Source organism: Heloderma suspectum, chromosome 2 (assembly GCF_057233095.1).
Source record: "Heloderma suspectum isolate Gila_16-S chromosome 2, 16-S_ref, whole genome shotgun sequence".
Lineage (NCBI taxonomy): Eukaryota > Metazoa > Chordata > Lepidosauria > Squamata > Helodermatidae > Heloderma > Heloderma suspectum.
Window position 1 is genome coordinate 228,611,306 of NC_139459.1, and position 13,471 is coordinate 228,624,776.

The following is a 13,471-nucleotide window of genomic DNA, read 5'->3' on the forward strand; positions in this document are numbered from 1 at the left end:
CAGTATATCACCTATGAACTGAAGAGGTTCCATTTTTAGCCATCATGGTTAAAGCCATGGTGAATTCAGGTAGCTCATGGTATTTATTTTGAAGCAAAGTATGTAAATTTCTAAATTAAAATAAATATTTAAATACTTTAAAAAATAGATAGCATGATGAGGACCTGTGAGCTTCCAGGATGTATGGAATACCAAGGGGTATTCCATACATCCTGAGGGGGCAGAAAAGGAAATTAGGGCGGGGGGAGAACAGTGTTGGCACCAGGTTTTGGAGGGCCCTTGGGCAAGACACAATGGGCCCCTCCCTCAGTGAGTCTGCCTTCTCACCACTGTTGTAACTAACTACTATTGTTCATCATTTTTCTTATTCCTGTCATTTGCTTGCAGGTCGCAACAGTGAAGAGGAGGAGCAAATCCAGGGGGCTCTTGTCAGTAGGCTCCCGCTGGGATGTGGGCCCTCGCCACTTGCCTGACCATATCGTGAATGCCCAGCTGTTGCACAATGCTGGCTCTAAGGGACGGCAGAGAAGCAGAAATTACCTTCTAAAGTCCCAACCACCTATAGTAAGTATCCTGGAGGGAGCATTAGGCAGTGTGATTAAGATGCTCCACCCCTGCACTATATGAGGATTTTTCAAGAGGAAGGAAAGGAAAAAGGACACCTTTTCCCTTTTCCAGAACTACCCCCCCCCCCCATACACAGTACCTATAAAATGCTCACATTCAGGGCTGGCAGCTAGCCCCAAACATGAGTCCTCTAGCACCGTCTAGCACAGTAATGGGGGAGGCCTTGGGAGTGAGGGAAAGAAAGGAATGCTTCCCCTTTTCCTCCCCCCACCCCCACAAAAAAGAACTCCTATCCCTAGAAAGGGACTGAACAGCCTCAACACTTGAACAGCACTGCAAGCCTTCTGCTACAGTTCGGCTGGAGCCCTGAACAGGGGGTGGGGATATGTTGCAACATTTCGCTGCAGATCCCAGGGAAGTGTACATGGGCTAATAGTCATTGATAAACCTACGTGCCATAAATTTGTGTAATCCAGATATCAGTACTAGTGGTCATCACAGCCCCTGAAGCAATGGATGCCTTACATTTCACTGTCTTTTTTTCTTTTCTTAGGTACTGGCAAGCCCTTTTTGGAAGTGCAGAAGTAGCCATAAGCTTATACATATACTACATATGCAGTAAAAGATTTGTGCATACATACATATATATATATATATATATATATATGCTTATGCAGTCAAAAATACTCTCCATAGCATTCTCATGTTAATTACAACAGGGGTTCAAATATCATTGAGTGCAGAAAAATAGTTCTATGATCACTGGATAGAATTCACCTCTCTGAATTATCCAATTCCTGAATTCACCTCTCTGAATTATCCAATTCCTGAATTGTAAACAAAACACTTCTAGCTATATTCAAATATTTTGCTACAAACCAAAAGTGAAGTGTGTGAACAAGCTGCAGAGAGTAATATTAAACAAAGATTCAATCAAGTGCTACTAAAAGTTATTTGAGACACCTTGAGATGGAACAAAATCATTGTGACAACTCACATTTCCATGATGACTTCCCTTAACACAGGTCCCAGATTTCCAATTAATACCAACTTCTACAGCACAATCCTATGCATGTTTACTCCAAAGTAAGTTCCTCTGTGCACAATATGACTTACTCCCAGGGAAGTGTGCAAAGGATTACAGCCTTAATGTGCCAAACATATTACAATTCTCATTCATGTACAAGACACCACTATAACCTAGCGTACATAATATTCCCGTCCAAACCTCTGTGCTCTACTAGGAATGGGGGAGAAATTTGCTTGGCTCACATTTTAATGCAAATGTACCTAATTTTTGCACTTTCAAACCAATATGTGAATACGCAAACCAAAACTCACTTATCCTTTGAAATTTGCATTTCACTGAATTCTGCAAAGGAGTTCTCCAGTCAAAAAATGCATACAAAAATGGGGAAAGTGCAGAAAAAGTGAATATTAGGGGAAAGTGCACAAAAATGCATACATTAGTGAAAATAATATTCAAAAATACATTATATTAAGAAAATTGCTAGCAATATATATATATATATATATATATGAGGCAAAATTGCATACAATTTTAGGTATTAAGAGAAGTGCAGAAGAATACATATGAATTTTCATGTGAATTTTTTTTTTTTTTTTTTTTAGTTCTCAACTTTCCGGATAAACCAAATTGGAAGAATGAGAAATCAAAGTTGACAGATTCACCCATCCCTGACTTCCATATCCTCTACACCAGGGGTAGGCAGAAAGGAGCTCTCCAGATGTTTGGGACTTCAGTTCCCAGAAGCCCCTGCTAGAATGGCCAGTGGTCAGAATTGCTGGAAGTTGAAGTCCAGAATATTGACTTCCTACCCACTCCTGCTTCCTACCCACTCAAAATCTCTTGCCTAGACAGGTATTACTGCATTACTCGTTTTACTATCAGACTCAAAACACAGTGAGCAAGGCTACGATGTCCCAAAAGAAACATCAAGGTTATGCTAAAGTAGTTGGTAGCTAGGTAGGTAAAGAGATGCAGGCAGAGTACATCACACAAGATTATGCCTTAAACTGCCATCTCTAGATGAACAATTCACTTCACACATAATACCTTTTTTCTGTCAGCAGACCAGGTACCATAAGTTCACATGTTCTTAAATAAAGGACAGTCAACCAATTTTTTAAAAAATGGGGGGGAAAGTCTGCAAGTTGATATCTTCACCCAGAAATGATGTCAGACCCACATAGTATACAATCTGTATATTGTATTTTTAAATGTTTTTAATCTTTGTAAACCTCCCAGAGAGCTTTGGCTATTGGGCGGTGTGGAAATGTAATACATAAATAAATAGTGCAGATGAGGCTGCTGGATTTGCTGAGAAGGTGGGAAATGGGAAGATCCCTTGAGCAACACGTGTTTTAGCAGTGGGGGAAACATACCCAAACTGCACCTGCAATAAACCACCAGGACTAACTTATTATCACATCATAAGAACATACGAAGAGCCCTGCTGGATCAGACCAAGGGTCCATCTCGTCCAGCATTCTGTTCACACAGGGGCCAACCAGCTGTCGGCCAGGAACCCACAAGCAGTGCACAAGCGCAACAGCACCCCCTCACCCATATTCCCCAGCAACTGGTGTACACAGGCATGCTGCCTCTGATACCAGAGGTAGCATACAGCTAGTAGCCTTTGATAGCCTTCTCCTCCAGGAATTTGTCTAACCCCCTTTTAAAGCCATCCAAATTGGTGGCTGTGGCATTCTTGCCCCTTCCCAATGAGAATTCCCCTTCTCTAAGGCCTTCCTCACCCCAAGCAGGAAACACCTTCCCCACACACCATCACACCGCCACCAGAACCTTTAAGGCTCAGGTCCAACCCACTCAGTCCTCTGCCTGCAAGGACATACTTGTTATTATATCATCTGTATCATTTCCTTTATTACCTTCCCCTTACATAGCCCAGAGAGAAGGTGTAGGATTTGGTTCAACAAATAAATTTTATTAACTACAGCAAATTACTTGTTGAATAATAAACAGGTAACTTTTAATGGCTTTATCAATATATGTTCTCTCATAAACCATTCTCTAGATCACACTCTCAATCACTTCACAAATCCCCACAGACCTCTCTCTCTCTCTCTCTCTCTCTCTGTGTTCTAAATCCTAAAATCCTAAATCATATTCCTCTCTCATCCCTATCTGTCTCACAGGAAAGCACAGTTTATACAGCACACACACTTCACCTCCCTCCAGTCACTCAACCAATCATATGCAAATCCACCATTCTTCCAGCCACTCATCTTTCACCATAGAAATGCTCAACATAAAACACAGAGACATAACTATAACCACAGACTCATTATATATAGACATGTAATGCCACAGTGGCCATCATTACATCTTGTGGTAGTGAATTCCATAGTTTGACTATGCACTGTGTGAAGAAGGACTTCCTTTTATCTGTCCTGCATCTCCCACCAATCATCTTTGTGTGATGACCCCAGGTTCTAGTATTACATGAGCAAGAAAAATGTCTCTCTATCCACATTCTCCACTCCATGCATAATTTTGTACACCTCTATCATGTTTCCTCTTACTCGCCTTTTTTCCAAGCTAAACAATCCCAGCTGTTTTAACCTGTTTTGAACCTGTTTTAACATCCATTTCTAAAAGATATCATGGTAGAAGAATGGTAAAAAGCATTGTTCTGAGGATGGGGTATGGAGGGCAAAACAGGGCAGTTGCAACTGGAATTCTCACCATTCGTGGATGATGTTAAGCAATGAAATGAACTCGGAACCCCTAAGGTCGTGCAGTTCTGCCAAAGGTCTGCCGTGTATCCATTCCCAACAAGCCATTGCTGAAAGAGAAAGGCAGAAAAATGAGGGAAAGCCCAGAAGCGGGTGGAGCAAAATTGAAACTGAATGCTAAAGGAAACCTTGTACTAAGTAGATACATCTCCCCATGTGCACATTCACATGCATATTCATTCTTGAATAGTTTCAAGGTGCTTAAGGCCTGAAATGAATGAATTAACAGCGAAGAGAGGCACTTAATGCTTTCTAAGCATCTCCGGGCATGAAGTAGACTCCCCCACCCCACCAAAAAGTAAACACACAGATACACACATCCCTGTTTAAATTGACTGTGGAGAGAAAGATGTCTGCTTTGTTCTTTCATTCCTTTGACTCAGCTGCAAAAAAGAGATCAAGAGAAAAAACAAACAAGCTCTTAAGCCTTTGCCAGATCTCACAGTGGAAGGGAAATCCACTTCCCCTCAACCCTCACCTCCCAGTGGCAGGGCTATGAGAATGGTTCTGCACATGCTCCTAACACATCTGTCAGGTATTTTTAGAAGACCTTCTGGAAAAGGATACAACTGAAGCATGGCTGCAATGAACTAGCTACTCACACAATCAATTACATTGGGGCATTGCCATATCTTTACCTAAGGCTATTTAGAGTAGCTATTTCTAAAATGAAGTGGCTCAAGGTAGCCTGGAAGCATCTCCCCAATGCTAGCTATATGGTGGGTGACTGTGATTACTTAGTAGAAGGGAGAAAACTACTCTGCACATTCTCAAATGTACTCTTTCTCTAGCATTCCAAATCAGTTTGGGGGCAGAACCCTGGCTCAAAGTTAGCAAAGCATTGTGCTTAGAAGTTCAGCTTCACTATCATTTTAACTATACAAACAGAGAGAAAAAAATACCTAAAACGGATTCACGTATTCCAAACTGCTCCCATACTTTAAAAATACACATTCTCTGAAACACACTATCATTTTAACTATACAAACAGAGAGAAAAAAATACCTAAAACGGATTCACGTATTCCAAACTGCTCCCATACTTTAAAAATACACATTCTCTGAAACACAAAAGCTTATTTGGCCAGTATCTAGCATTGTGCAATGCGAACAATAAAGCTATTTGGGAGCTACGTTTGGGCTAAAGCTCCCACACACTTTTTCTCGAAAAGAAGTGCAATTTACACACCCATCAATCCCATGTGGGAGCACTGGGTTAATAAATGAAACAGCCCAACCCTATGCATGTTTACTTGGACATTCCATTAAGATCAATGAGACTGACCCCTAAATAACGGTGCATACAACTGCGGCTTTGTGAACCCTTAATGGGAAGCCATTTATTCCAATAAAACTACTACTAGGTAGAGATTAGGAATAAAAAGGTAAAGGTGTCCCCAACCAGTCATGTCCGACTCTAGGGTGCGGTGCTCATCCCCGTTTCTAAGCCGAAAAGCCAGCGCTGTCCGAAGACGCTTCCGTGGTCATGTGGCCGGCATGACTGAACACCCAGGTGCACGGAACGCTGTTACCTTTCCCGCCGAGGCAGTACCTATTTATCTACTTGCAATGTCTTGCTTTCGAACTGCTAGGTTGGCGGGAGCTGGGACTGAAGACGGGAGCTCACTCCGTCACGCGGCACTCGGGTCTCGAACTGCTGTCCTGCCGACCTTCCGGTCTGCAGTTCAGCGTCTTAACCGAATAGATTCTTGCTACTGCTACACCCGAAGTCACTCTGCACTTTAGTGGTATGAAAGGAGTTTAGAAAACAACAGTGGGGGGGGGGGGCATTGGTACTTACGCTGACAATGGTAGAAACGAAGAGAAGGACAAGCACCGAAACGTGGAGCACGATGATTCCCAACAACAAAAGCAGCATTTTGGCAAAAGTGTCAGATAGATCTGGAAGAAAGAAAGAAAGAAACACCTTTAAGGAAAGGGGGAGAAGCCAGCTAGCCAGCCGCCTGCATGCACTGGTATTTTGGGATAGTGAAGCAAGCCCATCCTTTAGAACTGAACAGCAGAGGGTGCCTCCGAGACAGAATACACACCATAAGGTTCAGTTTAAGGAGGGTGAACACACTCACGAGTTATACCTTCACCTCATGAACAGGAGGAGGCTAAGAATGTGTGTGGAAGGGGGAGCAAAAGTTTTCGATTTAACGGGGACATCTAAAAGATGAAAGCATTTGAAGAGAGAAGTCAAATCTCGTGTGACTGAAGAATTCCAAGTCGTTTGCGAGGTTCCACGAGTAAAGGATAAGATTTTAAATAAGCCAGACCCGGGAAGACTGGGCAATTCACTGCACCAACAGAGGTAAATAGTGGTCGCAAGAAAATGATGCAAAATTCCCTACCCACTAGAACATTACACCTTGGATTATTTCCCTCCCCAGGACCAGATCCCATTTTTTCCAGATTTGGAAAGCTTATGGCAACTCCTGCCATATGGAGGAAGTTCAAACGCCATCACATTCCTCAAAGTTTCCATAGAGCGGGGAGGGGGGGGGGGCTCCTCAGACAGCAGACAAAAATTAAACTATCTGTTTTCTGAAGGTGGTCTTTAGAAATAGCCTCTAAAGCAAGGTCTAAAATAAAGTAGGAAAACAGAGACACCCGCTTGGAGCAGAGCTCCAGTGGCTCAAGGGGATTAGGAGGCGGGGAATGGAAACCGTTATGCCACAAAGCCACCATTCTCCTTTCCATAATCAACATTTGGAGCCCATTAAAACCACCAACCCCACAAGCTCAGCCTGGCAGCTACCCTCGCTGCTGCTAAACAAGATGACAAAACTGTCTGGACAAATACAGAGGTGGGATAAAACTCACATATACACACACGCACGCAAGGTTCTTTGGGTGGGGGTGGGTTTCTAGGCTGGCAGCTATGGGAAGGGGGGGTGCAGGCAGACAAGTCCTGTAGATTCAGAACCACCAGCTGAGCAGATAGCTGCAGCAGGAAAATCACAAAAAGGGTCTTTGTAACCAGGTAGAAAAGATGGGGGAGAAAAGCTCTCCCAATTTAAAAGCAAACCAAAAAAGTCATGCGCGTTCTCTCTCCCCGCCCCGGCGTTACACAGACTTCAAAATCTGCCAAGCGACTGTTATGAGGAGTGGAATTCCAGAGCGGGGGAAAGTAGAGGAGGGGGAAAGATCTACGTGCTAAAATGTTTCAACCCGTTTCTAATTATATCAACCCCTGCACAGCCTAGAGTAGCGGACTTTCCTCTATGCAGCGAAGCCTGTGAAAACCCCGAAGTTGGAACCAAGCGATTCCTGCCTACAGATGGGGGTTCAGTTGATCCGGCGTCACCACACACACACACACACACCGCGGCTCCCCTAGACTTATGCTGACTCGGGCGGCGTTGGGTGGGGGGGAGAGAATTGAAAAACAGGCTGTCGCTGACTTGTGATATATACAGAAAGAGAATACGCAGGAATCGTAGAAGCAAAGGGGCTGATTTCTAAGAGATGCCCTAGAGGGCGCGAGGGCGCACCCCCCCCCAGGCACAGATGCGGGCTACTTACAGCTCTACAAAAGTCCGATCCCTCCCGGGCGACCTGTCTGTCGCTGCTTGCTCTCCCACAAATAATAATGGGCTCCACAGAGACGGCTCCGATCCGAAGGCGGGTGCCCGCGCGCGTCTCTGTCCGAAGACCGAGTGAGCCCGGTAGGGGGCGGGAACTGAAAAGTTTCGCCTTTAAGCAGGAACAACGCCCCAATCGCGGCTGAGCTCCAAGCGGGGCGTGTCTAACACGCCGGCGCAGACAAGCAGGCGGGCCGTGCCCCGTCTGTAAAGGGGGGGGGGCGAGGAGGAGAAAAACGCGGAGGGTGGTCGCGATCGCTTCGCGAAGGGGACGTCTGCCCTGGATCCTGCGCCGCGAGAAACCCAACCCAGGACAGCTGCGTTTCGAAGGGGCCGTCTCCTTCCCCACCCCAATAGCCACGTGAAAAACAGGGGAGCCATGTAGACTTGGTGGCCCGCGCGCCTTTTCTCCTGGGGCGGGGGAGCCCACGGTCCACGGGAGGCAGATGCTCCGACGGTAGCCCCGGTCTCCGCTACAGTCGTCCTCGAGCGGCTGCGGCTGTGCAAATCCCCAGGTGCCGTCAGGAGGGCACCAGGGACCGGTCTCTCGAATGCTACCGGGGCCGACAAGGCTGCGATGGAACTTTCTGGGGCTCCCGTCGCTATTCCGGAGAAAGAAGCGGCGGGCGGCTTGATGCGTCTCGGGGTTGTAGATGGGCGCCGATGATAAATCATAATCCACGCTACCCACACCGCCGAAGTAAGGCAGCCGCCCTCTGCGCAACACATCCTCTCCCGGCGCTCCGACCGGGGCGGCGGGGAGTGTCCCGCTAGGAACCCAAGGAAGAGACCTCAGATCTCCCTTTGCCCTGCAGCTGCTCCGATGTCTTGGGCGCGGGAGGCGCGCCATTCCCGGACGTTCAAACCCGCGCTTTCCCCTCTCTGGATGAGTGCGGCTTAGCCCAGCCACCACTGGTTCCTGCCGCGGACCAGGAGGTCTGCGCCTCCTGCCCCTCCTCACCCCAGAAAATCCATTGCCCGCGTTGCCGCTGCCTGTGTTCTCTGAAGCAAAGCCCTTCAGGCAGCTTCCCTCCTCGCAAGATTTCCTTTATCTATTTCTTTAGGGAGAGGAATCCGACCACAAGAAAAAAGGATTCTGCGCCCTTTCAATTACTGCTATTGCCAGGGCTGCCACATTTAAGATTGTCCGGCAATCCCCCCACAAACGAAGCGGTGGGACACCAGTTCGAGGGTGTTGTGTGGGAGATCCGAATTAAGACACAGCCATCGCGTTTCCTGAAGCTGTGATCTTCGCAAAGCTTTGGCACGCCGAACCTCATAAAATGTAAGGCTGCAAAATCTCGATCTATACTAGAAATGGGCATTTTTTAAAAAGTGTTGTTATGGTGGTTATTATCATTAGGTGGACTTACCAAGGCCAAAGAGCGTGGGCTTTCTCCGCAGTGGTATTCCCTAGAAAGCGAGAAACAGGTGGATTAAACTCCAGGAGCTGGATGCCAAGAGAAGCCGCGCGGCCCCAGACTGCTCCTGCGCGTCTGCGTGTGTAGCGAGCCCTCGCTGATTCCAAACCCTTCACTGCAACCGCAGGTCTCGTGCCTGCCCAGTTTATTCAGCCCCGGTTCCAACGCCCAGATATGTCACGGTGGCCTGAGAGAGAACACTCTTACTATTTAAAGGGCCAGCGCCTCTATCTTTATCCCCCGGCAGGGAACAGCGCGAGCACGCAGGGCCTATTTGGGGTGAGCAGAGGGAGTGGCTGGGCTGACACCGTAGCGTCCGAAAGCCTTTATGAATATGAACAGCCCCGCAGGCAGCCCATGCAATAAATACGCCTTGCCAATCACAGCTCTGACAGCTGTCGCTCAAAGACCAAAGCAAGTGGGCAAAACCAGAGCTGAAATATGCTCTAGGACTCGATGCTACAGGTGATGGAACTTCTGTCTTGTCTCGTAATACCTAGGACTTCTGTGGCTTCACTTGTAATTTTCAAGATCAGGTTAGCTCACCTGGTTGCAAGAATGAGAGCTACAGTCTTTAGGGACCTTCCTCCATGTTGGTGATAGGTTTTTTTCCCCCACCTTGCAAGGGTGCTCCTCTGAACCACGCTGAAATCAGCCATGAAGTTTGGGCTTCATATGTCTCCGTTGGTGGTACAGATGTGTTTATTGGGCATTGTCCTTCCCACATGGTACGTTTTGGGGCAGGCACTGGAGAAACAGTTGCAACAAAACAGGGGGGAAGAGAAAGATATTTTATTTCCCCCCACCCACACTGATTTTGCTACATGAACCCTCTTGATCCCCCCCCCCCGCAAATTTACTGCCTGTGGAGTAAATCTCTCTCATCTATGTCCTCAAACTGCACAGCAAAAATCAGATCCATCACTTCATGGCACAAAACCGTGGCATACAGATCCAACACACACACACACACACACTCCCCTTTCACTTCAAGTATTCCATAAGGCATTCCAGTCATGGGCATTTGCTCTCTAGGGGGAAGAACTCAGGCATTCTGAGTTTCTGATGATGTGCAGATAAAGTGTGGTTTGTTTCAAAGATTGAGTAGGCACTTTGTTCCAAGTACACAATACCCACTGTCTTGGAGCTAGTGTTGTATAGAGTAATTGCCTTCTAAGTGAGACTCTGGAATAGCTACCTAAAAGCCAAGGGATGGGGCTGCCCTGGGGGAAGTGAGCAAGACTTGCCTCTTTATGCTTTATTAAGGTGCACATGGACAAGGCTGGCCCCACGATTAAGCAGAATGAGGCAGCCACTGCAGGCAGGCTGATTTTCGGTGCTATGAAAGGAAAACAAATGGCTATTTATTATTGTTGCACTTGTACTGCCAGGGAGGGATGCTTATGGGATTTTCTCCCTTCAGTGCCTAAATAACTTGGCTGGCCTTGGTACTGCATCTCAGGGGTGGGGCGGGGGACGATACCATTTGCTGTTCCATCTCGGGCAGCAAAATATTTTGAGCTGACCCAGCACATGGCAAATTCAAATGACCACTGAGCATGTCGCTGACTGGTGTTGGACAGCCTCACTAAAATTCAAATCCTCATTTGGATATCAAGGGATATCCATATTCTTTCTTCAATAAATATTTTCTCCCTTACGTAGGTATGGGAAGTACTGTTTGTATTGGGACTTGGTCAACTGAGAGAGCCAGGAGACCCTTCTGTGGTGTGGTACCCGAAGACCACATCTGGGGTTTGTGTGAACTCTTGTATTATTATTTTGCATTCATGCTGAATTTTTGAATTCTGGGGTCTTTCAAAGTCTAGCAGTGCCTCATTCTCCATAGAAAGTAGAGCCAAAACATTTATTTTTGTTTAATTTATGTGCCACTTTTCCATAGTGGACTGTGCCCAATGCTGAACACAGTAAGTATCAGCTTAACAAAACATATCATATCTGAAATGAACAATTTGTTACAAAAGGCAACAAATTCAAATTCATGAGGTTGTGGGGGAATCAAGAGTTCAAATGGCATAAATTCAATCTTATAATAGATTTAATACATAAGTACCAAGCAAAAGCAAAATTAACAGGGTTTTAAAAAGGGCCATCCCGTCCCTCACTCCTATTGGTAGTCTTGATCTACTCCAAGGGGACCACAGGAGCCTGACTTAAATATAATTCACAGATCTTGGCAGCCAGATATTCTAAGCAGGCAAGATGGTTCGCAGCTGGCTCCCCCATTTCTCCTCCAAGTGAGGCTGGCAACAGCAAGAGGGAAATGCTGCAGAGTAGCTGTAGCAATAAGACCTCTTCCTCAGCTTCCCAGGTGTTCCAGCTGCTAGTGCTGGTCTTATTGTTTGTGTCCATTGAAGGGTGCATCTACTGCTCAATGCAGGAGATCCAAAGCATGGTCTTCCAGTTTTGAGAGCAAACCTTGAATTCTGGTAGAAAAAAATCAGCTGTCTCACTGATACAATTTGGGTATCAAAATTCCATCTCACCTGTGGAGCTGGTGCAAACTGCTTTGAGCCACTCCTGCAATCTGGGCTTCTCGGATCACTTCAAGGCTGCAGTTCAGTGACCAGGAAGGAGTGTACCTCACCAATGACAGGTAACTGTCCACACCTCCAAGTCACTAGTCCTGCTGAATTTCCGCCTTGTTTGGATTCAGTCTCTCAATAAGCTTACCCAGAACTGTCCTTAGTAAGCAAGCATCAAAACTGAAAGACCTCCATCTGATGATGTAAAGCAGGAAACCTGATGACCTCCAGATGTTTTGGATTACAACTTCCTGACCATTGGCCATGCTGGCTGGTGCTGATGGGAGCTGTAGTCCAAACATCTGGTGGGCAGCAGGTTGCCAACCCTTGATGTAAAGGATTAATAAAGGTGGGTGTCAGCAGCATATTGAACTGTCAGAATCCACATCTCTATATCAACATTGACTTGAACTTGAAAACTACTTTGAAGAGGTGAAGGGATAGGATGAGCTCCATGAGTGACTGTAAAGGGAATGTTTTGATGAGATAATGTACAATTGCCCATTACTATCTTCTGAGATCATCCTGCTAATTATGAGGTGAACCACTCAAGAGCAGTCCTAAGAATGCCTGCTAAGTTTTCCAGTTCTGTCACCCACAAAAGCTGTGGCAAAACCAAGAGGAACAGCAGAATGCAACTGCATCTATCAGTCCCTCCATGGATATCATCAGCCAAAGCCATCAGTACAGTCTTAAGTGCCATGGCCAGGTCAAAAACCACACTGAAAAGGGTCCAGACACTTGACAGACATACTGGAAGATGGAGTGCAACAACAACTTGTTCAAAAAAGGTGATGCCCTCAAAAGGAAGGCTGGAAATGTGGGGATAATAACTGGTGTGGGGACCTCCATCTAGGTCTGTTAGAATGAGGCAGGTGAAGCAACTGCAGATTTGAACCCATCTGACACCTTCCAAGCATACCTTTTCAATGACCTGGTTCACATAACATGACAACTCACCATGGTGGGTTATCGTGATCTCCAAAGCTGGTGTGGTTCCTGTAGAGTCATATTTTTCATGAACATGCCACCCTAAGAACCCATAGCTTGTTGTTGGGTTGTTCAGCATGGATTGTTTTCTGGGTAGCTTGTTATGTCCGAACCCGGCACAGTGGCTTCGATTTGGCTTGTTGGAAAGCGCTACTGAGGCATTCCACAAGAGCAGTGAAAAACCCTGCTGCTCCTTGTGATCTCACTAGTGCCACCACCATCCTCCCTCATCCCTTGTCAGTGCCCTTCACCCCATACTCCTATAAATTGAGAAGAAATGACACTGGAGAGTGTCCAAAATGCATTTGCAACCTTTTTAATTGTATTTTTTAAATTTTCGGCCTTGTGCGAATGTGCAGATTTGGAAGTCTGCCACTATGAAATTTGTGTAAGTTCCCCCTCAGCTTTACTACTCTGCCATGAAATTTGAATATTTGTTGCAATCTGCCTCACTGCAATGCCATGGAATTTGCATATTTTTTCCCTCAGCTTTACTGCTCTGCCATGGAATTTGCATATTTTTAGCCATCTGCCTCACTGTTCTGTAACCCACTGACAGCTAACAATAGAGAACAGTG

The 13,471-nt window shown here is 46.0% G+C and overlaps 1 protein-coding gene and 2 long non-coding RNA genes across 5 annotated transcripts in view; 2 read left to right on the forward strand and 1 right to left on the reverse strand.

The window, feature by feature from the left end:
- Nucleotides 1-3,595, forward strand: part of LOC146354179 (uncharacterized) — a 142,216-nt gene extending 138,621 nt beyond the window's left edge. Inside the window, exons 3-4 of the long non-coding RNA XR_014788324.1 lie at nucleotides 388-564; nucleotides 2,200-3,595. This is a non-coding gene — a long non-coding RNA (uncharacterized LOC146354179). The remainder of the gene's footprint in view (nucleotides 1-387; nucleotides 565-2,199) is intronic.
- PMP22 (peripheral myelin protein 22) overlaps nucleotides 1-9,476 on the reverse strand; it is a 38,679-nt gene extending 29,203 nt beyond the window's left edge. Inside the window, exons 1-3 of one of the 3 annotated variants that reach the window (XM_084838347.1) lie at nucleotides 9,310-9,476; nucleotides 6,148-6,248; nucleotides 4,298-4,397 (exon numbers count right to left, since the gene is read on the reverse strand). In XM_084838347.1, coding sequence (XP_084694473.1) covers nucleotides 4,298-4,397; nucleotides 6,148-6,225 — 178 coding nt within the window. In that variant the 5' untranslated portion in view covers nucleotides 6,226-6,248; nucleotides 9,310-9,476. Of the gene's footprint in view, nucleotides 1-4,297; nucleotides 4,398-6,147; nucleotides 6,249-7,877; nucleotides 9,261-9,309 lie in introns of those variants that run through there. The other 2 variants (XM_084838348.1, XM_084838346.1) reach the window with 2 other exon arrangements.
- LOC146354181 (uncharacterized) overlaps nucleotides 8,151-13,471 on the forward strand; it is a 35,979-nt gene continuing 30,658 nt past the window's right edge. Inside the window, exon 1 of the long non-coding RNA XR_014788325.1 lies at nucleotides 8,151-9,221. This is a non-coding gene — a long non-coding RNA (uncharacterized LOC146354181). The remainder of the gene's footprint in view (nucleotides 9,222-13,471) is intronic.